This window comes from Rousettus aegyptiacus, unplaced genomic scaffold (assembly GCF_014176215.1).
Source record: "Rousettus aegyptiacus isolate mRouAeg1 unplaced genomic scaffold, mRouAeg1.p scaffold_m13_p_6, whole genome shotgun sequence".
Taxonomy (NCBI): Eukaryota; Metazoa; Chordata; class Mammalia; order Chiroptera; family Pteropodidae; genus Rousettus; species Rousettus aegyptiacus.
In genome coordinates, this window is record NW_023416309.1 from 105,348,328 (window position 1) to 105,375,150 (window position 26,823).

The 26,823-nt window shown below is 50.7% G+C and overlaps 1 protein-coding gene across 3 annotated transcripts in view; it reads right to left on the reverse strand.

Annotated features, from left to right (window-relative positions):
• Window positions 1-26,823, reverse strand: part of PRKCA (protein kinase C alpha) — a 354,328-nt gene that overhangs the window by 63,699 nt on the left and 263,806 nt on the right. For all 3 annotated transcript variants that reach the window (XM_016143695.2, XM_036222156.1, XM_016143694.2), the window contains 3 exons: window positions 12,896-13,052; window positions 11,626-11,760; window positions 11,275-11,371 (listed from right to left, as the gene is read on the reverse strand). In XM_016143695.2, coding sequence (XP_015999181.1) covers window positions 11,275-11,371; window positions 11,626-11,760; window positions 12,896-13,052 — 389 coding nt within the window. The remainder of the gene's footprint in view (window positions 1-11,274; window positions 11,372-11,625; window positions 11,761-12,895; window positions 13,053-26,823) is intronic.

A 26,823-nucleotide genomic window follows, 5' to 3' on the forward strand; every position in this document is an offset into this window, starting at 1 on the left:
TCTTGGTGATGCAGAAGGCTCTTTAGTATCTCAAGGTGCCCAAGATTACTGAAAACAAACAAACAAACAAACAAACAAACAAACATCGACTGGCCAGGCAGCTGCTAAACCAAAGGCCGGGTAACCGGGTTTCACTTTTCAGGCACACTTCCCTTTACCTGTCACCTTCCGTCTAAAACAGCCCATCGTGACTCGATAATTCCACTTTCTCAAGTACTAATCTGAGAAAAATAAGTGGAAGAAACCATTTTAGGAGAGAATTCTATACAAGCGGTCATGGGATTAATCTTCCAAGCTGTGAGTCAGCTTCTGGGAGAAAATCTGAGAGAGAGGCCGATTTTCTGAACCTGAATTCCATAGCCTGAGAGGGTCACAGCATCCCCGAGCCCGAGAGAGATCAAAAACAAACAGATCACACTGTGTACACAAGGCTTTGTCTGTGGGGAGAGGGCACCGGCCAAGTCGTGAATTTTACATCCCTTCAAACAGGAACGCATAGGTTATCTTCTATTACATCTCATAATTATGGTCCCTTAAATCTGTAATCACAAAACCTATTTATGATTGTTCTCAAAATAGGCCATTTTATTCCAATCCCAAACGCTCTATTTTAGGCCGGAGATCTTAATCTTCATCAGGATGAAAGGGAGCTAACAATAGCCACAAAAACGTCCTCATTGGAGTCTTGGTGATGGAAAGAACCTGAGGGGAAAGGTCACCGGCGTTTCTCCTGCGACTTCCTGACGGAGGCGCTCAGTCTTTGCTTGACCACCTCTGGGTACCGAAGGCGACGCTGGGTTGGCCGAGGTGTCCTGAGAAGCACATGGCATGGCTCGAGAAGGGTCCTGCCTCCAACTTCCATCCGCAACTCGGTCGCCTGCTTCTGCGGGGAGACAACACTCCTCCAGCGGAGACCCCTGGATACAAGCCGTCCAGCAGCCACAGAAGTCTCAGCTGGTTCGTGCTCGGTACCTGGCAAGTCGACCCAAAGTTCCTTTTGAAAGGAATTCACAGGAAAGGCTCGTGGAGTGAATCGGCCACACTCCCGCAGCACCTCTCCACATATCTGCCAGAGCTCCGAGGGGACACACCCTGGGCGGCCCGCCTGGGTGTCGGGGTGGGAGGTGAGCAAGCGAAACTCCTCCGCTCAGAGCGAAGATGGCAGATGTCAGCTGAAGATGCTGCCTACATGGTAACTGCCTGGTTTTCAATTAAGCGCTGAAGACACAACAGGCATTGAACTCACTGAGTTTCTGAGCAGTGACACTCTAAGAGCCCCCGCCTGGCTGGCTGGATGACCTGGGGGGAGCCATAATCATGTGTCCATCAAAGCAATAGGCTTAAAGGGCAAAGAAACAAACAAAAAAACCCAACGACCATCAACAGAACCAGAACAAAACACCCATGAGCATCCTGGCCACAGGTTCCTGGGCTTCCCTTTGGGAGCTGCCAGTCTGAGTTCTCTGAGGCCTCTGTGGCCCCAAGTCCTTGTTACTGTTACGTCACACCAGGAGAGCCACCGTCTTTTCCTCAATGAAGCCAGGCTGCTGTCTCAAGAGCGGGAGACGCCGGTACCTGTACGAAGAACTGACTTGTGGCCTGAGTCAAGACATGTGCTCATCTAGTCACTGCTGGGTGCGGGCTGAGTAGGCAGTTCCATCTCCCCCGCACCGCGAGGGTCGAGGGCGTCCCCCACAGAGCGGAGGAGAAGGAAACGGCCTCGCATCTCCTATTCTACTCAGCAGCATTTCTAAGGACAAGGTCCGTGTCTTGACTCCCTGTCCCTAGGGATTGTGCTTGACGCATTCACCAGATGGAATTTCTGGGACTACCATTTCTGTAACCGCACCAAGTATGGGAAGAACGCTGGCCCATCGCCAAGAGTGACCATATTCATCACACATATGGTTTTGCCCAGCTGCTAAAGGGATTTCGGTAGATGGCGGGGCGGAGTGCGGGGCGGGGGACAGGGCAGACTCTCTGGGCCACAGCCGCAGAATGGCCTCTGGCATGGATGGCTTCCAGGGCCTTCCTGGATACATGTTCTCAGACGTCCCCACCTGCGATGTCGAGGAAAGCCGGGTGAAAGCTGGATCCCTCAAGGGGGCCTCAAGCGTTTAGAGCAAGACCCGGGGGTCTTACTCTGCAAACACGAAGGTGACGGAGCTTACAGGTGGGTCCAGGGAGTGAGGCGTCTCAGTCTGCACAGGGAGATACGGGGCCCGATTAAAAGGCTTGAGAATCGTGTACAGGTGCGGGTAGGGTGTGAAGGACTTCAGACAGAGGGACGTGGAGGAGGAGGAGGAGGGTCTTCCCAAGGGGACGCGAGCATGATGGAAGAGCATGGCGTACGCGCGGGCGGGAACGGGGGGGGGGGGTGCACGTGTCACGGGGAGGGGCCCGGGGACGCGGAATGAGAGACGGGTGTCGTCGTAGACGGCGGCTGCGGTCCTGCTCCCACCTGGCCTGAGTCCCTTCTGTGCTTCCGTCCTCCCGCCAACAGAGATGATTTTAAACAGCCCTCCCAGTTCTAATAGTCACGGATTCCGTCACTCCAGGGGTCAGCGAACGTCTTCCGTGAAGGACCAGAGAGCACCTAGTTTAGGCTTCGTGGGCCATTTCATCTCCATTGCAGGGACCCGGCTCTGCCACTGTAGTGCTAGAAGCAGCCACAGACAACAAGTGAATGAATGAACTCTATTTATGGACCATGAAATGAGAATTTCATCTAGTTTTCAAGGACCACAGATACTAATACCCCTTTTGATTTTTTTCCCCCCAAGCATTTGAAAATATTAAAACCATTCTTAGTTCACAGGCCACACAGAAAACAGGTGGTTGGGTGTGAGCGCCACCTTATTTAACATAAATCTCGGGGGGCGACAAGAGTCTGTGTTCTCTATCTTCACGACGACCACCACGGAGGAACCTGAATTTGTTTACTCGTCAGTTGCCATGTCACATCCTTTTGACTTTAGCAGCGCGGGATGGCCTGGGGATCTTGTGAAAATGCAGATTCTGACTCAGGGGACGTCTCAGACAGGGTCTGAGATCTTGCACTTTTAAGAGGCTTCCAGGAGATGCTGATGCTGCCGGCCCACATCCCGTACTTAAAGTCGCCTAGTCCTAGTTTGGCTTCAGATGTGGCTTCCAAAACAGAACTGAAGGTGCCCAAACCTGGAGTGCCAGGGCAGTCCTCACTTTCTTTGTCAGGAGACCCCAGGAGTTCAGAACCCTGGGTCCTGATGTCTCTAGGGGACCCCCTGATCCTAATTCTCTGTAGGAGGACACAGTCCTCGGGAAAAACGGCCAACGGCATTGTGTGTGATGTCACTCTTAGTCTCGGCTTTTCGTTTTCGAAGCTTTAACTTTCTAGGCGCATGAGCTAGAGAGCCAGAAAGGCCTGTGTCAACGTGTTGCTGCCCTGTCTGTGTTAGAGGCAACAGACTCTGGCTCTGCCTTCTCGCCCTCCGGTTCCTGCCAACAGAGGGAAGCATCCTGGGCATCCGCTCATCTCTCGTGGGTACCGGGGCCTGGGTACGCGTGGAGAGCTGCTCTGAACATTTAACATCGGGCTTGCCCTGCTTCTTCATCCAGCAACAACCACCCACAAGGCCACCGCTGTAGCTATAAACACAAGGCTTTTTATGTCAGTTCAGGAGTCCATTAGGATGGCATAGACAATTAGGATGTATGCTCTTTTTTTTTTTGGTTTCTCAACAAAGTCATTTCTAAAGAAGGAGTCTCATACTCTACTGACTGAGCTATCCGGGCCAAACGAAGTCATTTCTAGAGGATAAATTAAATGGGAAGCGTACTGCCAATGCTATAATCTAAACGCGCTCACCCTCCCTGACGGACTGAGCATGAATTCTGTGCTCCTGCGTTCGGAGGTGTTCCGAGTTTGCTCGGTGGAGCGCCAGTGCTAACCTCTGTCGACAAGGATCTAATGGAAGCGTGAAAATGACTTCCAACACTAAACCTTGTCCTATTTCAGCTTAAGATTTTGCTTCCAAGGCAGAATTGGAGTATAAAGATTAAAAATAACTCTTTCAATTGATGTACATTTTATAGATTTTCTCGCCTTAACATCACACAATTCAGAAAGTAATTAAGCTATTTAGGGCCTAAAAAAAGGGCGGGGGGCAGAATCAATATCAGGGGCGCAGAGATTTTCTGCTTAGCGTCCAAAAGGTCATTGGAAAGTACTCAGGTTTCCATAGTAACAGTAGCAGGTCGGATCAAATCAACAAATAGCTACTATTTATCTGAGGGTCTCCAATGAACTATTCCCTCCACCCCCCAATCCGGAGAAGAACATTCTGAATTAGATAAAGTCTTCAAAGACAAGGGAGGGTTTGGAAAATCCAATTTCAACAGTGGTGAACAGAAAAATGCTTGCTTGCTCTTTCTACATCTAGCCTAGCAACAGAGTGTCATCTGTGCTGATTTAAATATCTTAACTATAACAGTAATTGCATTCTATTAGCTTGTTAATTAGTAACAGGGATAATAATCTCGAAATGTTTCCATGGAATAAATAAGAGGAGATACATATGTGATCTTAAAGCAATCTGCAGAGTCTCCAGGGTAATCCTTCTAGTAGGTTCTGGACCTACATTTAGGATTTATTTTGTTAAATACGGAAATATGAAAACTGAGGGAGGGAAAGGTGACTCCTATGCCTGTCTTCGGGTGCGGGCAGCCTGAGAAAGCCAGGTGGAGGGCTGGGGTCATCAGTCCTTCTGGCTCCATTACCCTATGGGAAGCAGGTCTTGGTTCAAATAAATGGCCCCGGGGACGAGGGGCCAAGCCTTAGGAGGAAGGCTCTGCATCAGCGGAGAAGGGGAGGGCAGAGCAGGGACTGCGGCCGGGGCTCCAAAGTGGAGGAGCCAAAAAGTAGCTGTCACCTGCCTCACCTTTCCTCCTTCCCCCCAGACTCCTCCCCTTCCCTTGATTCTAGGACCACCCCGACTCTGGAGGTTGATGGGGGCCAAACAGCTCAAGGGGACTAATGAGCACAACAGGAAAATGCTCGAGCTCACTAATAACCATAGCAATGGACGAATGACAGTAAGGTCCTCCGGAAATGTTTTAAACAAGGAAAAGATGTGGTCAGAAGATACGTTTTCTTCCAACTGGAGAGCTAAATGTCACACGTGACTCCCGAGGCATGGGTCAGGATGCGAATGATCCGGATCGCAAATTTTGTAAAAGATCAAAATAGCAAAGTGGCACCAACAGAAATACTGGACTTTCACGGCACTGGTAATAAATCAACTGTTATTTCCACTGCGACTATCCTTATGTTTATTCTGTGCTCATTCTTGGTGTGGTTTATAGCGAACATCTGTCAGATGCGCTCACTTCGGAGTCTTTAATGAGGACCCTAAGCCAAACCACCGCACCAAGGTCAGTGCGGATGACTCCTTAACGGGAGACTGTCTGCTCCCCTGACAACCACTGAAACCCTGTTTTCTCCAGAGATCATCTGATCCTTTGCCAGTTACACAGAGTTCCCAATTTACGAACACATTATGTTCCAGAAATCCATCTAAATGTACATGAGAATATATTTTCCCATAAAAACAATGTTATAAATGGTGATGTTCTTCACTAATATGCCTCTATTTCATAATGTGGCTGGACCACAGGACACGAAATATGCCCACTATTTAAGGTGCAATTTCAACATGAAAATCCAGTTTTTTTTTTTTTTTTTTTAGAGAGGCTCCAGGAGCTTAAAAAAAAAAAAAAAAAGCATCTTTATAACCCAGTTTCTGCAATGAAATGCTGCTGCTGCTGCTGCTAATGCTCAGAGCTAATGTCTGTATCTAAGTTTGCTTTTAGGATTCTTCTACTGACTCATTCAATCTTTAAAACATGACTATTAAGTAAATACTGCTTATTAGTCCTATTTACAGTGAAGGACATGCACAGGGAGGTCATATGGTTAATAAATGAGAGAAACCAGGATTCGATTCTAGAGTCCATGGGCCTAACCGGGGAGTTGGTAAATAAATAATGGCCCACGGGCCAATCAATCTGGTCTGCTGCCTGTTTTTGTAAATAAAGTTTTATTGGAACACAGCCTCATCAACTTGTTTACATGTTGTCTGTGGCTACTTTTGTGCTATGAAGGCAGAGTCGAGTAGCTGCAACAGAGATTCCCTAATTCATAGTTACTTACTTTAAACCTGTGGCCTGCAAAGCCTAAAATGTTTATTACGTGACTCTTTACAGAAAGTGTGCTGAGCAAGCGCTAGAGCGTCCTCTGGCCACCTCTTCTCCAATGCTGGCCGCGAGTCTCACGCGGGCTGTGGAGGCCTACAGGCAGGAGGAACAGCAATCCTGAAGCCCGCCACCGTGACGGGCGGCCCGGGGCGGGAATCGCCCACCAGCACAGGGGGCTGTGATGTGTTCCTTTCTCAACAAGCTGCCTGCCTCATTCCCAAAATGCTCCGCAGCAGGGCCCATGGGGATCTCACAGACAGGAGGGTCTGTTTGCTTTATTTCTGAAACATCACTGAACGAATGAACAAATGTGATTCCTCCTTGTGAATCAGGGACAGGTGTAGGTCATTTGAGGCAAACATGGAACTGATTAAAGGCCCACAGGCACCCTGTCCGAGGAGATCGTGGCCAAGGGTCAGGTCTGTTCTGTCCTTCAGGCAGATGAACTACTCTAGCAGGAGGGTGCGTTACAGAGTAAAGTCATTTCCAACCATCTTAGGAATTTCTTTGGCTCCTATGAGCTTCACTCATGGATCGTTCTGTTGGCCAAGATTGTCGAATCAACAATAAATTAAACATTTTTTTTTTTTCCATGTGAGAATACGAAAACAGTGGCAGAGTTATAAACGCTTGTGTGTTTTGATTCTTCTTTCATCATATGGAGTGACTTTCGATTCCTGGGGAAGGATTCGAAAGCCACATTTAGTTAACTCTTTCTAGAGACTAGAGCTGGACGTGGAAAGAAGAACCTAGAGACTAGACATCGTACGATCCCACTGAGCGAGGCCTGTTTGGCCGTCCTGCTGTGTCTCCCAATCGTGATTCACCACTGACCTTTAAATGTAAAAAACACTGCACTTAGCTGAATCCAACCGTTACCAGAAGATGGGAAAGTATAAAGAGTGGGCGGGGGGAAAAGGGCGGGCATGATGGAAAGTAGGTCAGGATGGCAATTATTTGGAGAGGCTCATACACAGGGGGGAGTCTGTCGACGGCGGGAAGCGATCGCACTGTGGCTGGGGACTCGGATGGAAGAAGTGGGGTGATGGTTAAAGATGCCAAGTGGCACCCTGTTCGGGAAGGCTGGCTGTCACCAACGACTGCTCCACTGTTGCTGACACGGCCTTTCTGCACTTGGCACACTGCTTCCCAACGGGTTGGCACTGGGGGACCGTTGCAAATATCACATTTATAATAAACCTTGACAAGACACTGTTATACGATTAAACCTCTGCCTACAACCCGGCCTGACTATTCTATTTAAAATGCGGCACGACTCAATAACAACAACAACAACAAAAAAACCAAACGATCCAATCAAAAAGTGGGCAGAGGACCTGAAAAGACACTTCTCCCATAGAGGACATACAAATGGCCAACAAATATATGAAAAGATGCTCAACATCACTAGCTGTTAGGGAAATTCAAATCAAAACCACCAAGAGATACCATCTCACACCTTTAGAATAGCTATAATCAACAGGACAAGTAATAATAAATGTCGGAGAGGATGTAGAGAAATAGGAATTCTCATACACTGCCGGTGGGACTGCAAATTGGTACGGCCACTGTGGAAAGCAGTATGGAGTTTCCTCAAAAAACAGAATTGATCTACCATACGATCAAGCAATCCCTCTACTGGGTGTTTACCCCAAAGACTTGAAAACCCATATCAGAAAAAATATTTACACACCAATGTTCGAAGCAGCATGATTCATGATGGTCAGGACATGGAAGCAACTGAAGTGTCCTATGATAGATGATTGGCTAAAAAAGCCGAGGCACATATATATGATGGAATATTACTCAGCCATAAGAAGAGATGAAATACAGCCATTTGCGACAACATGGATGGACCTCGAGATAATCATGCTAAGTGAAATAAGCCAGACAGAAAAGGTTGAAAATCACATGATATCACTTATATGTGGGATATAAAGCTAAAAGCAACAAATGGACAGGACAAACAGAGACTCAGGGACACGGACAATAGACTAATGGTTGCCAGAGGGTGGGGGGGGAGGGGATGGAGGGAGGTAGACAGGGTAAAGGGAGTCAAATATGTGGTGACAGAAAGAAATTTAACTATGGGAGGAAACCACACAATGTAAATATAAATATATATATATATGCCTTACTGTTAAAATGTACAGCTGAAACTTATTGGATTTCATTAACCAACGTCACCATAAAAAATATAAATTAAAAAAAAATAATAAAACGCAGCATGACAGCTGTCATAAAATTCTCAGCATCTTTTTGACACCGTCATCTAGCGGGGTTTTGCTCTGTGTGTTCGCAGTGTGTTTTACAAAAGCTCTAAGCGAATGAGCTCCTGCGATTCCAGCAAAATCTAGGAAATAGAAGCTGAAAGAGGTTTAAAGAGAAAGCTGCAATGCAGTTAATGCAGGGGCCCCGAGCTCGGAGCTCAGCGAGCAGGACGGCGGGGGCTCAGCCACCCCCGTGGCACTCTGCTGCTACTCGCTTTCGCCTCCGAAGCCACTCGCCCCTGGCCAGAGGCCCCACGGCACAGTGCCCAGCAGCCCCAGGAGGGAGTGCCCAGCACGACACACACATGGCCTCTAACCAGCCTCTGGAGACAAATGCTGCACTTCTGGCCTCGAGCCCTCTGGCCTGGTTTCTGCATTTTTATTTATTTATTTTGAACTCTGGCCTTTGTGAAAAGCTGGACTCGCTGCCCAGAAAAACAGAAAGGTTACTCGCTAGGAAGCCATGGAAACGAAACATGAGAAGTGGGCTCGTATTCCTCTGTCAGCAACGCTAAGTCTCAGCCATCACCCAAAGCGACACCATCGCGATGCCCCAACGCTGTTTTTCTCTTAAACACGTTCTGTTCCGTACCGGCTGTTCCTGGCCCACTGGTTGCTAATGACCCCCCACTGTGGCATGCAACTCAGGAAGGTTCTTTTTAGTTCCGCAGGTCCCTCTCCTGCCTGGGACATCTGAGTAGTTAATGCTGGCACTCAAGTGTCCCCAAACTCTCTCTAGAAGGACGCGTCCCTCAGAGGGGTGGTGTGGCATTGGGGAGGGGGCTCTTGTCCAGTATTCCAGGCTCCTGGCCTCTGCTGTGGGGTGGAGGTGACCGTAGATAATGAAGCAAGTGAAGAAAACAAAACAAAACAAAACAAAACCAAGAAGAAACAGGGCTGACATGGGTACTTGAAGCTCCCCCGAAGCCCAGCTTTCATCCTCGTCTGCCTCTAAATATTACAAGGCCTCTGGAATGAACTTCATTTTATATCTATACATATGTAAAGTGGCAAATGGTACCCCGTTTGGGAAGGCTGGCTGTCACCCAGAATTGCTCAAACGTTGACACAGCCTTTCTGTCTTGACACAGCTTCCCAACGGCTTGGCGCTAGGGGACTGTTGCAACTATCACATTTATAAACCTTGACAAGATACTGTTACATGATTAAAGCCCTGCCTTAAACCCGACCTGAATATTCTATTTAAAATATAGCACAACGGTTGTCATAAAATTTCTGTCTATTTATCTATTAATCTATTTATCTATTTTTTTCCCTATTTCTTTTTCTCCTACATTTTTTAAAAGCAGAGGTTGTAAGCTAGTTCCCGCTGGCTGAATCCTACCCGTGTCTAAAACAACAGACATGTGTTTGACCCACCCAGAGTTCAAGTTTTAATAAGCTGCTAATAGTAAAAGAAATCGGAACATGTCATGTAAAAATCTGGACTTTTGGCTTCTTTTGAAGAACCAGAAGATTTGGCAGCACGGGAGCCTCATTTGTGCATGACAATTATCAACAGGCACCGAGTAGCCGTGGCTGCCACATTTAGAGGCCTGCAGTCACCGGCACACCCCAGTCCCCACTGCTCCCTATTACCTCGTCAGCCCTGAGGCCTGCTATTAGTTGCCATTTATGTACATTATCTGTGACTCATTTCTCCCATTTACGCTCCTGAGGGCATCCGGGCTCGCAGCTCCTGCTTTTAAATATTTGCCATCAGCATCCACTTTGATCGAATATCAGTGTAACAAAACACGTTGAACATTTTAATGTTTCATATCCTTTGGAATTCATTCTGTGTGGACATGACCTACATGTTTCTTTGGGACGAAACTTTATTCGAGAGAAGGAAACAACAGAAAGAGGAAAATAGGACCGACGTGCCATCTGTGTCAACGTTTCGGTCATAGTGCAGAGGCTACGTGCATGTACGTGGGTGTACGTGTGTATCGCGTTTGAGCAGGGGGATCCCATGGACTCCTCGTAAGCCCGAGGAAGAGAAAGATTCAAAAAAGGGAGGAGCCAGTTACCTAGACTGAACTGTGCCTGTTGTATGTATCCCTCAAAAAGCCTGCACGCAAGGTAATTAGAGAAAATAGAAAAAATAGAAAAGAAAAAAAGAAAAGTTATGACTTTGGAAACACAAGGCAAGTGTTTGGAGAAAAGGATGTTCGTTAAAAGCTGAGCAGAGCCGCAGGGAAGGCGAGAAGGACGAGGGAGGGGAGGAGCAGAGAGGGAGAAGCGAGGGAAATGCACCTGGGAGGGGGGGGGGGGGGTGCCGACGCGGACGCCCTGTGGTGGGCGTGGAGATGGAGAGTGCTGGGCTCTTCTGCAGACCTAGAGCGAACATTAAGATGCTGGTCCCGTAGCTTATTACATCCCCACGAACACCAAATGAAGGCCCAGGTGGCGCGTCCTGCCGTGCGAGGGAGCACGGCCCTCCCCCCTAACGGGAGCACGGCGCTCGGGACCGCGCCTGCCTTGCACGAGGTGCAAACCAACTTCTCATGCACAAGTCAACCGTGTCCTTTTCTGGGGCGTTGCCAGTTCCCACTCTCTCCATGACAATAGGCACAGAATGTTCAGACAGGCTCGCAGAGGACCAGGATTAGGTGATACTGCCGTTTTTAAATAGAGAAGATGATTAACGTCTAAATTACTTTTTGCCCGTTCAGCAACGCCACGACCATAAAAATCTGGCTCTTCCCAAAGTCACGCTTGCTAAAGGAAGGGCGGTTCCAGCAACTTCGCTGGTATCCATCCTCACCTCGAATTTCTGCCGGAGCTCCGCGTTCCCTTCTTCGTCTCCTTCTGGAATGGGCACGTTGTAGTACTCACCTTCTTCTTGGTTAAGCAGCTTGTACCTGTGGGAGACACAGGAGAGAAGGACAGTCAGGCGCCCTGTGTCCGCACCACGCCGGCCGGGCCCAGATCTCCTGTCCTGTCCAGTCCAGCTGCTTCTGAAACGCATCCCGTGGGGGAGACTACGGCCAGCTAACTCCATAGTCAGTGGCCGTGTGACTGAAACCAGCTCGTCTGCTGAATCTCCAAACGCTCTGAAATTGTGAGACGGCTAGCCTGTGCCTGACGCAGATGTAACGGCCTTGGGCGTCCTTACCATCCACTGGCCGGCATCTTCATCAGCTCTGAAACGCCGAAGGAAAGGGAGCCCATGAAGTCGTTCCTTGTTGTGCGATCCCAATCCCAGATTTCCACGGACAGTCGTCGGTCTTTATCCGAAGGTTTTAATTTGCTACGAAAGAACACACACTCATAAACAAAAGCGCACGCGCGCGCACACACACACATACACACACACACACACACACACGGTTCTCCTGATCATGGTTTCTTGGGAGATACTCCACGCTCATGACCTGAGCCTGAGATTAAAAAAAAAAACATATGTTCAACTCTCTTACCGTGATTCCTCATTGCCTATAAAGCAGCCCCTTGGCAACCAAAGCTCTAGACTAGGGGCTAGGCAAACTATGACTCACGGGCCAGATCTGGCCCGCTGCTTGTTTTTGTAAATAAAGCTTTATTGCAACACACCCACAGTCATTCGTTTACATATTGTCTATGGCTACTTTGGCTCTAGAACAGCAGAACTGTGTGCCTGCAACAGACACTATGAGACGTAAAGTCTAATATATTTACTATCCGGCCTTTCACGGAGCAAAGCTTGCCAGCCAGTTCTATAAAACAGAGAGCCACCTTTCTGGGTGTCCACAGGTGACCTGCTTCCTGTGCTCCAGTCGACAGAGGGCACCACCCGCTTGTGCGCAGCTGCGGTCAGCCCTTTCTCACCCCTGACTTATTCGTGCCATTCCTTCCTCCCATGCCCCTCTTCCTTCTTTCCCTTCTACTCTCTCCGCCTCTGAAATCCTGGCATTCCGTCAAGGCCCACTTTAAATGCCGCCTCTGCCAAGAAGTCTTCCCTGCTTAAAAGTAAGGATGGTCTTCCCATTTCATTCAGTGGCAACGGTGGCTTCTATGTTATTTATGTATTGCATGTTTTAAACATATTCCAATTCTTACCTTACATCATCCCCTAACCCTAGAAAGACCCTAAGTTCATCAAGAGGTGGGATATAACTTTACATGTTTTTATATCATCTATAAGATAATTTTTGTACAGAGTAGGCACTAATAACAATTCGGGGCTGGCGTCACATAACTCTTGGCAAACCAAATTACTGTCCATCAAATATGGGTGACAAAAGCTACCTCTCCCTAACCCCAGCAGCAGTATGAGAGAGCCTCAGGAATGAAGCAGTGTTTGAAGACGTTCAAAACAAGCCTGCCATATTATCTCCAACGATGAGGTGGGCCGTTTTGCAGTGTGCAGGGAGGGACTCTGGTCAAGAAGAGAAGGCCGCACTTACAAGGTGAACGACTCATTCCACTGGGGGTTCAGTGTGGAGCGGATGGTTTTGGTTTTTTGTTTGCTTTCATTCTTGGGATCAGGAATAAGTTTCAGCTTCACGTAAGGGTCTGAGAGTCCATTTGGATCCATAGGGATGAGATTCTTTGCATCTCGTACTGTGAAGAGAGAAGGAAAAAGGATCACGCTACAAAGAGAACTGAAGCATCTTGCCCAGTGTCAGTACGGAGCTGAATGAACGAGACGGCAAGATGGTGGTCTGCGGGGAGAGGAGGCGAGGACCAGACGTCTCTGACCCTCAGCAACAGAAAAGCTATCTGCTGCCCCCGCTGAGCCTCCCGTCCCCCACCACCAGAGATAATGGGCTCTTTTGCGGTCAAGCTGTGAGACTCGGCATGACCTAGACCAGAAGCATCTGTGACACTGGGGTGCCTGTGAGGAAAGAGAAACTCAAGTCCCCCCCCCCCACCCCAACCTGTGGAAGCAGAATGTGCACTGAGCCCCAGGAGCCAGCAGCAGCCCTTCCTGGGGGGACTGGCACGTCCTCCCTCCCATGCCACCAGCTGGCCTGGCCCGGGCGCTGCTCCTGGGCGGAGTCCGGTCTTCTCTTTGCAAAGGGCACGACTTCCAACCTGGCTGCACACTGGAATCCCTTGGGAGGGGCTCTGAAAATTCCAGTGCCCGGAAGCAGACTCTCTGAGGGCTGTGGCCCAAACATCGGCTTTGGAAAGCTCCCCGGGTGATTCAACGGTGCATCCGGGGCAAGAGCCGCCGGTGAGCACGGCTGTCACGCAGAATGTGCTCCACCTGCGCGCTGCGGTCCCCTATGCAACGTGAGCAGCGCCTGGGACATCACCCACCCGCTCCTTAGACAGGTAGACAGGTCCCGCCCCCAAATGACGAACTCAGAATCCTCACTTTAACGAGACCCGCAGGTGACTCCAGTGCGCATTCGAGGCTGAGAAGTTCCTCCACGGGATTCCAAAACAGCTAGGAGGGAAGGCCACCCCGCTCACAGAGGCGGCCGTGTTTAGAGATGCAGCTGGTTGAGTCTTATTGCAGTGGGAGTGGCTAGTGAAACAGGTCCCTGTCCATCACCATGATGAGAAGGGACAAAGGCCCGAGCCAAATGTCTTCCTCATCACCTAACGGCATCTTCATCCACACGGTTGAAATTTCCCAATCACCAGGGTCCCTAATTAGCCAGGCACCGTGGGACCGGGCTCTCTAGCCCAGCGCCTCCCACCGTGTGGCCCCTGGACCAGCAGCACCAGCATCGCCCGCTGATCAGAACTTGGGGGGTGAGTCCAGCGACCTGCGTGCACCGAGCCCCCAGGGGATTCTGAGGCACAGTGCGGTTGCGGAACCCCTGCTGTAGCCTGTCAGCAGAGGTCACCAGCATAGTCCAGCCGTTAAGATTAAGAGTTTCAGAACATTAGAAGGCGTTGGAGTTGACAGGGGGCGGGGACAGAGGAGGGACTGGGAGGTGCTAAAGGCGCTGGGTCTCCGTGGGCACAAATGGGGGGCGGGGCGCAGCCCTGAGTGTGGAAGTCGCAGACGAGCGTCGTCCATGCTAGTCTGGGGAGGCATGGAGTGCATACCTGCCAGCCGATAGCCCTCTATCCGCCTCGCTTGGAGGCCTCAGCACAGGAAGGTGACCGAGGGGCCCACATCCGAACGGTCTGAGTGGGGAGGAGGCTGGCTCAGGTCTACCGGCCACAGAGAAGCCGAGCGTAGGTTCCTCTTGGTCCATTTACGCCTTCCAAGAATTGTTTCCCCATAAGACAATGTCTACCCTCACCGAGCGGCGAGCGGATGGTGCATACATAAGCATGAGCTTTGCAGCTCGGCAGATCCGCTTTCGAACCGCGCCTCCTTTGCCACGTAACCCCGAGCGCTGGGGAACTTAGGTTTGTGAGGCTCCCTTTCTTTATCTGGAACAGGGGCATATCTCTCATGGTACAGGATTGTTGAGAGGATTAAATGAAATGATATACTATGTGCTTTATACAGTGGGTGGCTTAGAAAATGGAGGAGGAAAAAAAAAAAAGATTCGTAGTGTGATGCCTGCTGGGCTCCAAGCACAGTGTTTTTGGACTACCCACGATTTCAAAATTTTCAGTGAGGCCGGTGATCTCCAGGGGACCTGGCTGCCTGAGAATCCCCCACTCCCCCACCCCCCAGCTCAGGCAGAAGGACTTTAATGCAATGCATAAGATCTAGTCTCCTCAAACGGCAACCCGAGTATCACAAAAGATTACAAAAATTTGAGCACAAAAATAAAACTCTCCCACGAGGAATGAAAATGAGCCAAAAGACTCTCTCTCCACTTGAGCACCAGAATGAGAATCAGATGCGTTTTGAAAGGTGGAAAAAGCCCTAGAATGTCTAACACGGAGGCAACATCCCGGATAAGCTAATAAGGAACCATCGAGGCTGCCAACGGTTCCGCGAGTTGCAGAATAATTGTGGGCGCGGGCCTTATCATCTTCAGTTTATAGTCCTGACAGCCGGCACACACAAAATCATGTAGGGCTGATCTCTTCTGAATGGTGATGAGTTAAAAGCTCGATAGGATTTAAAGCCGTGGGCTTCCTCCGGTGATACTACCATTTAAGTCGAAAAATTTTAAAAAGCCGTCAGTTGCAAATGGCATAGGTGCAGACAGTGGGTCCCAGTCTCAATTTCTCGTTGCATGGTGAACGGCCCCGGATGCACGACTCACTGCGTGCTGGGACGCCTGACTCAGGGCTGGGCGTGACCAACTTGGAGTCCCGCCGTGGCTCGGACTGTGGGCTCGGGGGCCAGGCTGCCTGCGTGTGAATTTTGGTCCTGCTACTTCGTGGCTGTGTGACCCTGGGCAAAATGTTGCACGGCCCCGTGCCCCAGTTTCCTCACCTGGGAAACCATCCCTCGCTGCGAGGATTACGGCGGTTCATACGTGCAAAGAGCTCGGGACAGTGACAGGCGCATGCTAACGGCCCTGTACGAGCTGGATCGTGGCTGGTAATAAAAGCTCCTAGCCTAGAACACAACCCCGAGGCTTAGACGTTCAGAAACTGGCCCGACAGCGTATGAACTGGCAAGCAAAGGCCGCGCGGAACATTGCGACGTGGAGATTTTCTAGCGTGGCTGCACGCGCGGGGTGCCCGCAATGCCTTAAACTAAGCGGCCGTGTGGAGGGCGTCGCTGGCGGGGCAGGCGAGGGGGAAGCTGGCGGAGGCTAAGCTCGGAGAGAGCAGAAACGAGTCGGGGGGTGGATGAGAAGGCGGGCTACGGGCAGGAGGAGAGGGAAGGCGAAAATGCCACGGCGACGCGGGTGTCAGAGGCGGCGAGGATGCTGCCCCTGCACACGCGCCCCTGGGGCGGTGGCTCTCCACCGGAGCTGTGCGCTGCGAACTCCTGGCATGTTTGAGCGGAGCACGGATGCCCGGGCCTCCGCGCCCCCAGACGGTGTGATTTAATGGCTCTGGGCTGTGGCCCAGGCATTGGCGCCTGGTAAGCTTCGTATGCGAAGCCACTCAATGCACCTGGCAGTCTGTCATTCTCCAAGTGTGGTCCCTGGACTGGAATCGCGAGCATCATTTGAGGACTAGACCATGTTTCATGTTAAAAAAAATAATAATAATAATGATCTACGCGCTTTTTAACACTCAAGGTTTAAAAAAAGTTATCACTCAAACCTGATCGCTATGGTAAATGGAAAACTAAGATTGTCTGCCATAAATAGCAAGTCACCATAAAAGTAAATACAAGGAAAACGCAAGGATCCTTCATTTCCAGCTGATACAGTTGCCTGAGACCTGCTCTTAGGGACGGAGGGGACTTTAGCAAGGCTTGCGACTGTCTAGTTAGAGTGTTAAGGATATTCCGGCCCCAGATGAGAGACTTTCCCTAAGGTCACAACCAAGATGGAAAGAATAACTTTCTCACCATGCAATTTGATGCTTTTTAATGTCAGTTCCGCACCTTCAGGAATCATCTCAAGTGTGACCGAAGGTCACGGCCACAGGGGGGACGTGGGTGGGGGGCGTGCCCATTCTGAGACAGTGGGTTGTGGCACATTCCCCAGTCTACGAACACCCGCGGGTCCCAGAACAGACTCGGCACAGGTCCCACGGCTCGATTCTTGTCTTTCGTCTCCTACAGGAACCGAACTGCTTTGACCCACGGAATTAAGATCGGAAAAATAACACAACACTACCACCACCACGAAAAGCTGCTCTGAGAAATAAGCTGTGGAGGAGGACGCTCCCCCACCCCCCACGATGCTGGCTCGGATTCGGCACGGTGGGTGGTCCCTGCACACAGTGGCCCCACGTTTCCGGTGCTCGCTCAGGGCAGAGGCACCGACTGCTCCGAGCCCCGAGCCCACAGGGGCAGCGGGCGGCGGGAACGCTTGGCCCTCACATCTGCAGGCTCTGGGAGGACATGGCTGCTGAAGAAATCCATCTGGGCCACGGGATTCGCCGTTTGAGAATGAATGTCTGTCCTCCGACTCCAGAACTTTCATAGGAAATATAGCATCGGACTATCGGGCCATCTTTTGGCTTGAGGTGCCTGTTTTGAGATCGGCTGTCAAGCCCAGCACTGAGAAAAACCAGCCCGGTTGAAAGACTATGTAACCTCCTCGTCACAGAAGACATCATCCCTGGACAAAACCCATTCGAAGAAGATTACAAAGACTGAGAAATGGCCCCCTGTGGCGCTGCAGAGACACCTGGCGGAGGCGGCGGGCCGAGCCCAGAACACGTGACAGGAACGAGTGTTCGGGCGTGTGGCTCTCACCATGGGCCCCGCGGGCTGGGCAGCCTTAGCCAGACCCGGGCACCTCCAGCACTGGCGTCCCACGGTACCTGGAGCAGCCGGCAGTTAGGAACGAAGCCGGGGTTTTGCCAAGGGCCTGCCTGAGGGGGAAAAGAGATGTGGATGCAGGCGGGTGGGTGGGCAGCACGGAGTGACCGCTGTATTTTCTCGGGCAGAGGCAACCTAGACCCACGAAGACTTGCAGTCGAGTGACTGTGTAATAATGCGCATTTGAGGATACAGCGTGACAGGCTGGCTCACCGTCCTCGGAGAGAGGCTGCGGATGGTGGCTGGCTCCTCAGGGGGCAGCCTGACGTGGCGGCTAGAAGCTGGGTTCAAATCCTTGCTCTGCCACTTATTAGCTGTATGAACTTGGACAAGGTGCCCCGCTTCTCAGTTGGCTCAGGTATAAAACAGGCACGATGATGGTGCCCGACTCAGGGTTGTTTCGAAGACTAAACGAGTTGACAGACATAAAGCGTTTAGAAGAGGACGTAGATCGCACGAAGTGTCGCGTAAACATTTGCCGTCCTCACTAACAGTCATGTCAACGAGGGTTTGCTATCTTAATTAACTGCCGTCACCGCCAGCCGCATCATTATCCAGTCCTCCCTGGAGGCTGGGTTGCCTCCTCAGTTTAAAGAAACCCAGTAAGTTAGAGGGACAGTTCATTTGGTAGCGGAATTTCCAGACCTCGGGGCGAGCTGGAGTGCAATAGGTAGCTCCTTATTGCTCTAAAATAGCTTGGAGTTCAAAAAAATTAATGCAGTCCTTGATCTAGTCAGAGGATGGTCCAGATGGTCTCGCGATCCAGAGACTATATGACGCGTAACAGTAAAAAAAACACCCGTGAGATCGCCACCTAACACGAAAGCTAGATCAGGGCCGACCCTGCCGAATCGCCTCGTGTCTCCCTGCCCGTCCCACCTCCCCGTCTCCCTGCGGACTTCCACCCTCATTCTGAGGCTGTCTTAGGGTGCTGGGACTGGGCACCGAGCATGTGGAGGCACCGATGGATTCATCCATGACACGTGGATGAACGTGTCAAAGCTTTGTCGAGGCCACGGCTGAATCCCCTTTGCCTGCAGACTGAATTCGTCCGCACTGACCCATGGCGACCCTGCCCGTCGAGGTTCATGTCTGTACGGGGACGTGGTTTGGCGATGTGGAAATATCAGGTACGTCCAAATTCGAGGACACGATGGCCCTTCGAATGCTCCGTTTTGCTTTAGAAAATACATCTCCATGTTTAGCGCCTTTTCTCCAGCTCTAAGAGCACCTCTGTTCATGGTCTCTGTGTGAAAGCCAACAGCTAGGACAGAGGCTCGAGACAGGGGCTTGCCGCAGAAGTCAGCACTGTTCAGGGTGCTGACTCAGGGACCCCCGCCCACGTCCACCCTTGCTCGACGACAAAAACAAGAGTAAACGAGAGCCTATGATCCTACCCCGCATCGTGCGAAAGCGAATGTGATGTTTTCTGACACTCCAGGGAAAACCGCAACCACACACAAACTCCTCCTTGTTTGAAGTTACCGACAGCAGCAGAAATGCGGCTGCGAAGATTCTGAGGGGGCAGGTGCGTGCGGACCACGAGCGAGGCGTTAGGACCTTGGGTGAAAAGGACCTGGTGTCATTGAACCTCAGGAAACGGTGATGGAGGCTTCCCAAGGCCAGGAACCAAGTCTCAGAGCCAACCCAGAGAACTAGTTTCGGTCATCCTTAGACGGCCACAACGCCTTCTTTCAAAGAACTGTAGACCTGTAATTTTTTTTTTTTAATAAAAATACAATCACATTTGAGTATGTTTCACGTCAGAGGAACTTCATGGCTTAGTTCCAAGAGAGAAGGCCTACGCGACCTCTCACTTCTCACTTCTCCCTCGTGAATGGCTGATTTGGACCCCGTGGCAGTGAGGTGGCAGCCATGTCCCTGACCCTATAGTACCCAGGGAGCTAATGAACATGACGATGGTGGTAGGGATGGTAAGGGACAGCGTTCCTGGGGAGATGGCTAGGGGGCTGGCACTGTTTTGCGTTCTTTGTAAAGAGATACTATTCCTAAGCCTGTTTGCGGATGGCAGTCTTGAAACACAGAGAGGTGTTTCTACCTGCTTGCCATGCAGGCTGACAGGTGGCCAAACCGGAGTTAGCGTGTAATTGTATAAAACCCATCTTTGGCTTATTATCGGATAACGATGACTGGAACAAGCCTTGCTCCGGGTGGTAAAACTGGCCTCAGCTAGGAGGAGAACGGGGAGGAAGAGACCGCACGCCCCTCTGGTGGAGGATGGGAGACTGCAGAGCATGAGGGGTTAAGTGAACTCACACCTGGGGGAGCGCGGGTGTGCCTCGGGGCGGGTGGGAAGGGAGGTGAAGCATATACAAAGACATTCCCGCTCCCGGGCCTTGAATGTAGGTAGCTAACGGGGCTGCGGCACTGGATTTAAAGATATGAGTGTGGTAGATTTTGGGATGCAAATTCTAAAATCACTGAGCACGTTGGGGTGTTTCGGTCACGAAGAATCAAGAGGCGAACGCCTGAGCCAAGCCAGCCACGATGTCACCGAGACACAGGGCCCGGGGACGTCCAGTGGTCACAGTACCGAAGGGCTCGCTGCCATCGCATCCTCCGGGATGGTGCTCCGAGCACACTCTCCCTCCGCCTCGTCTCCCCGCTGAAGATGCTAATTCTAGGGCAAACGGCACGTGGAACACACAGACAGAGGATCGCAGTGGGTGTAAAGCGAGCTGGGCAAACACCAGGCAATGTAGAGACTTCTCAGATCACACAACTAGCGCGACCAAGGAAAATGACCTTCCAGGAGAAGCACCAGTATAACCAAAACGACGTTCTCCTCCCCTAAAATAAAGCTCAAAATATCCAGCGCATGCCTACCATGAGAGGCCTGTTCGTTGGGACTTTTTTTTCCCCCCCGGTCTAAAAAGCATCCTCTAGCCCCATGCGGGAGTGGAAACGAAGGACGTGAGAGGGTGGTTTGGGCTCATAAAATGTGTGGCCCCTGCCCGACTAACGCCCGCTGGCTGAGGCAGGCCGCACCACTAACCGGGCTGTGCTGGGGAGCGCCCTGCCTCGGTTGTTATTCTAGGACACACCTCCGACTTTTCAAACAGGGTCCCATTCGTAGATGCCAGGGACTGCGGAGGCCTGATATCTTCCGGCGGCCACTGCAGCGTTCCTTTGTGGGTGACGGAAAACGAAAAAATGGTCAGGGACGGGACAGCGGTGACGGCGGCACGATCTCGCGAACACACGGAAAACCGCTGGCTGGATGGCACGCTCCAAAAGGGTGACATCTGCGGCGTGCGAATTATATCTCTATAAAAAGAACAGGTACGTTTCTCGGCAGAGGTCCACGTGCCTGAGCATGCCTGCTCGCCGAACCCTCCCCGCTTGTCCTGTGAAATTCACTCGGATGCCCACTCTCCAGACGAGGGAGCTCAGGCCGAGATGTTAAGCGGCGAGCTCAAGGTCGGGCATTCGGGAGTGCGGCCGGCTGCTCACTCTGGGGCCTGAGCGTTAGTTAACCTCTGCTCCATCCTCCCAAGGCGGCCTCTGCATTCAGGTATGGCACCTTCCTCTAGAAAGGACCCGACTGGAAATAGTTCAGGCTTTGCCAGCCACAGAGCCTCCACTGCAGATGCTCGAGTCTGCTGTTTGTAAAGAAGCCACAGTTTGTAAAAAAAAAAAAAAAAAAAATGAACATACTGTGTTCTAATAAAACTTTATTTAAAAAAAAAAACAGGCAGTGGGTCAGATCTGGCCCTTAGGGCATACTTGACTGATCCCTGACATAGGTCCCATACCATGCCTCCCCCACCCCCGCCCCAACACCACACGTTAATAGATTGAGGGGAAACTGGCAGGGGGAAAAAGGTTGTACTTCCTGGATACTACTCCGTTTCCTTCTGGTTCTTTCTGCCTTTGAGCTCTGACCCTGTCCTAAAGCTTGGGAGGAGTCCGGGGCTGAGGCTGGGGACGGGGACAGAGAGTGTGTCTTCTGACCGGAACTAGAACCCACCCTAGTTCTTCGCTGTCCCAGCTCTTAGCAGACACCTCTGGTATGTGCTTACTGTTGCTTCTTGCCCTCTGGCTGCCTTAGGCTTTTTTTTTTTTTTTTTTTGGCGCAGTCGTCTGCACTCCTAGACAAACCTGCTCTGCAGCCTACCGGCTGGCACCTCGCACCTGGCCCGGACCTGCTGTAATTTGCCAACCTCACCTCCTTCAGGCACCCACACGGCGGCTCCACCCAGGGACTGAAGTGCCCACCGTGAGGATGATGAGGCATCGATGGGGCCGTTCTTCTGTGACGGCACAGCGGCTGCTCTGGAAACGGGGACTGGGAGGAAATGCACACCCAGGAGCACTGAGACGCACAAACGCCCACCTGCCGGAGGAGAGCGGGCGGGGGCGGCCCGGCTGCTTCCTGTTCACCGGCTGCGCGTCCCGGAGCTGAGGCCGCTCCCTGCCGCCCCTCCCAACGGCCTCGGTTCTCGGTTCAGGAGCACCGAAGTGGTCCATGGGTGGAATCAGAAAGAAAACGGGGGAAAAGCCTTTCCCTCCCCAGCTCCGAATGATGCTGAAACGCAGCCACACCACGAAGCTGTCAAGTGTCCTCGAGATTACACTTTCCTGGTCTAGGAAGTTACTAGGAAGAACAGCCTGTTCTCGAGGGCTGTTTTCGCCTGACTTGGGGCCCCTTTGGATGATGCTGCAGGAGAGGAACTGTGTCCGCGAGGCTGCCGGTTCCCTCACACCGCTCCGAGTCAGCTCTGCACCAGGAGCCAGAAGCCGGCGCCGCGAATGTTGGAGGAGAAGCTCGTGGAGTGACAGATTGCTTCTGGAACAGGGTTTACCGAGCGCCCTTCACACGGGATGTTTCGGGGGCCGTCAAGCTGTGCAGCCACGGGCGAGGTTCCGGGATGAGGGGTCTGAGCTGGAGTCTCTCCAACCGGCAGAGACACGAGCCCTGGCAAAGGCGGAGCATGTCACTCACAGGTGACGGCACAGGAGCCTGGGAAGGACCAGAACCCGTGAGGCCGAAGGCCGTCAGGTCGGACACCACAGCAGAGGGGCCTAGGCAGGCTCCGGCGGCACACAGAGCTACAGCTCCCACGTCGCAGGTTTTAACTCTGGGTGACAGGCCCACCCCCAAAAGTCTTCAGGCCACGTCATTTCTTCTCTTGCAGCCCTCAACATTAACACAATATTCCAGTGTGTATGACCATTGTAGGCGCCTCTGGGCGCTGGGTGGAGGACATCCACTGTATGCTTTCAGAGGCCCCTTTCCAAAACTGAGGGGCCTTCCTCCCTTGGGCACACGCTTCCAGAACCGGCACGCAAAGACACAGGCAGCATTCCTCCGGGTGCACTCCTGCTTTGGCTAGGGATGGGACGAGGTGCAGGAGCTGGGGGAGGTGATGCCAACGGGGTCGAGAACCAGCTGGGAACGGCCCTTGGATGGCGAGTGGGAGTAGGAGGTCCGCCCACGGCGGCTGTGGCACCGGGCTCCGCCGGCGGGCATGCGGGTGCGTGTTAGTGGGCGCCCACTAGTGGCCAGATTAACGATGACGTGTTGATGGGCTAGGTGATCACCACCCCCCACCCCCGTCAGGCTGGTTCGATAGAACTGTTTAGCTAAGAGAAACAAAAAGTCACGTTCTTCTCTCACGAACTGATTAGAACTGAGAGATTTTCAATCGCGGCTTGAGAGACTCAGTATCTCTGAGGCCCGCATTATAAAAAAAAAGAGGCCAGGAGCCTGTGTTCTCTAACTTTTACTTTAGGATTTTCTAAATTTTAGGGACGCTGCCTCCTCTGCTCCACACTCACCGAGAGCGTGGCGGCATGACAGGAGCCGGCACTGGTTCTGACCGGTAGGTTATTAAGTGTGCACTCGACCCACTGCGCTTACTAGTTACATAACCCGAAAGACCCATTCCACACCAATGAGGCCGGCCTCCCTGCTGCTAATGGTCATAAGCCCACACTGCCTGTGCACCCAGGCACTGCCTGCGAACTACACGAACCTCCAGGCCATGCTTGTCCTGTGCTTCGGGCCACGTGGAGCTCCCCCCGCCCCCCCCCAACGCCCCCACTTCTCTTGGTACCACCAGCCCTTCCCTCGGCGCAAGACCCATCTTCCACTGCACTGCACTGCCAGCCCACCTGAATGTCATCCCTACAGACTGACAGCAGCTTCGGAGCTTCGGAGCGGGGGGCGGGGGGGGGTGCGTCATATCCTACATCTGGTGTCTTCCCCCAAGCCCCGCCCCGCCAGGCTCAGCTCAGGGCGAGGCGAAACCCAGGAGTGCCCGGTGGATTCTCATTTGGCGGAAAAGCTAAAATAGGGAAGGAAGCTGGCAGAGGTCTCATCTTTTGCTTGCAGCACACAAAGTGACCACTGGAGGGACTCTCGGACAAGGAAAAAAAGAAACGAACAGGCCTGTGCCATGGAGAGTGAAGACCGGCCAATGGGAGTCACGCACTTTTCACGAAACATTAAATTCTTTGAGGAAGTTATCACTGAGCCCACAATGCGTACAAGAGGTAAGACGTTTCCAGCTTTCAGGAAAAAATGTATCAGGAGGGGCAGTGCATTCTCGGGAAGAAAATTGCCACGTAAAACTTCTCCAGATTTTAAGACTAGAACGCAAAAATGTCATCGACGTGGGTGAAAAAGGGGCCGCATGCCAACCCAGGAGAGGCCAGCACGGCGGGCTCTACAAACTCAGAGACAGAAAGTTACCACACAGGATGGGCTGAACCTAAAAATTCCTAACGGGTCCTGGCGGGCAGTCACGTCCGGGGCCTGTAGCTTCCTCGACAAAGGTCGATCTTGACCTTAAGTGAGCCTGTCGATTGTCTTTGTGCATCTAAGATAACATACCCTGGGAACGTCGGAGTCATCCTGTTCCCAGACCCCTCCGTCGCACACCCCACAGCACCAGAGCACGAGACCATGGAGCCCCTCATGGTGACCTTCCCCCCCCCGGGCCATTTCTATGTACCACGAATGTTCATTATTAACTCTCCTGTACCCACCAGTGTGAAAGTGTCCCTCCGTTTCACTTTGATCCCATCCCAGAGAGTCCCCGCTTGGCTTTCGCCCACCCCCTTCGTCCACCACTGGGGATTCCACGGAACCCTCCTTACGTCTCCTCCTTTGATTCTAACGTATAGAATAAGCCGCGAAACTGCCATTCTTAGGAGCGTGTTCTCAATCCAGTGAGATTGTTGCTTCCCCAGAACTGTTGTCAGTTTGGCTCAAATAGACTCATTAACATTCTATTTAGGTTTAGACGTTTCTTACGTTGATGACAAAGAACAAACAGGTTTTGACTGGGGAATGACAGCTGATTCTGTGAACAAACCGGGGTCTCAGTTACTCGGTGTGATCTGCTTGTCCTACTCACGCGGTGTCAAGTCTGCTGACACCATCTGGGTCGATGAACCCCGCAGAATTTTGGATTTGCTCTCCCATGTGTTAATAAACGAGGACCCCGTAAGTTTAATATTCGTTCCTTTGTTGTCAAAAGACAAAAAGGCAGGAAGGATGAGATACACTCAAAATACACCTGCTGGGCCATCCCCATCCCCCTACGCATAATCCGTACATAAATCTGGATTCGGGGACATGGGCATCTCGCACTTCAGGACTTATTTACGGAATGTTCTGTTTCATCGGTGAGAATCACTGCTTGGTGTGGGTAAGAATGTAATTTCTGTCCCGGCAAACTCAGTGGCTATTCTACATACTGAAAAGCGGGTCTCAGCAACTCTTCGACCAAAGTCCCGCTGGAATAAAACTTAGGAAAGAGAATTTAGAGGACTCTCCTATGGCGTTAGAGGAGAAAGGGTGACATGTGGTCCTTGGAAGAGGCTGTAAATGTTTCACTACTTTTTCCTTTACAGTTGGTGGGACATAAAAATCTCCATTAAAGTTCTATAACGCTGATGCTCTGAAAGGGAATGAAATCCAGTTGTGAGAGAAATAATATTTTCCAGTTTATGAGAGATGAGATGATTCTCTATACATAGACTTTAAGAAATATCTTTCTTATTATAAGAGTAATGGATACACTTATTATGCAATTTTTTTTTTATTATACAAAATTTAAACACATGAAAGTGTAAAGAAGTAAATGGAAATCGCCTATACTACTGCTATAAGAGAGAACCAGTGTTGGCATGTTAGTGTATTTACCTCCAGTCTCTTTGCTCTGCACATATCTATGTTGAAATGTTTTTATAGCGTTTGCATCTATGAATGCAGTTTTAGATCCTGCCTTTATAACGTAACGAGGCATGCTATGAAAACACTTTAAACGCCTAACATCTCATTTTTCAGCTAGATCATCATTGATTTACTCAATCCCGTTTGGGGCTATCTATGTAGTTTAAAAGTCTTCATGTTGAAAAATAACATAGCAACTGATCGTCTTTATGCATGAAAGTCCATCTGAAGTTTTTATTTTCTGTCCTCAGGACATAGTCTTAGAAGCAGATCACAGGGTACAAAATCATTTCAGATTCTTGACATACGTTGCTAAATTATTCCCCCAAATGTCATGCCGAAGTCTTATCAAAGGTGTAGTGAGAAAGTAAGAAAAAAAAGAAAGGCTGTAATCAATTTCTTTGATTACTTTTGAGGTTTAACTTTTTTTTTATTTTTATTTTTTTAATTTTAAATATGGTTATTTGGCCACTTGTCTTTCTTTTCCTTTGATCTACTCCAAGTTTCCTACAGGGTACGTGTTAAAAGAATTTTCTTACTGGCTCAGAAAAGCTCTTTAGAGGTAAATGAATGGTAATGGCCCTTTGTCATATTTGCTGCAAACTGCATTTAGATTGCATTCACTGTGCTTCCAGGAACACAAAGGCTTACATTTTTACACAGTGAAACTTGTCAAACACTCCCTTTTTTAATTTCTTTTATTTGACGTTTCAAAAATCCTTGCCCTTTCTGAGATTAGCTAAATACTTACTTATGTTTTTATTACTTTTTTGCTACTTAATTTTTGAATCCACGTGAAATTTATTTCAGTGTACAGTGTGAGGCGAGATCGAACTTATTATTTTTTTTTCTTCCAAAGGAATGTTCAG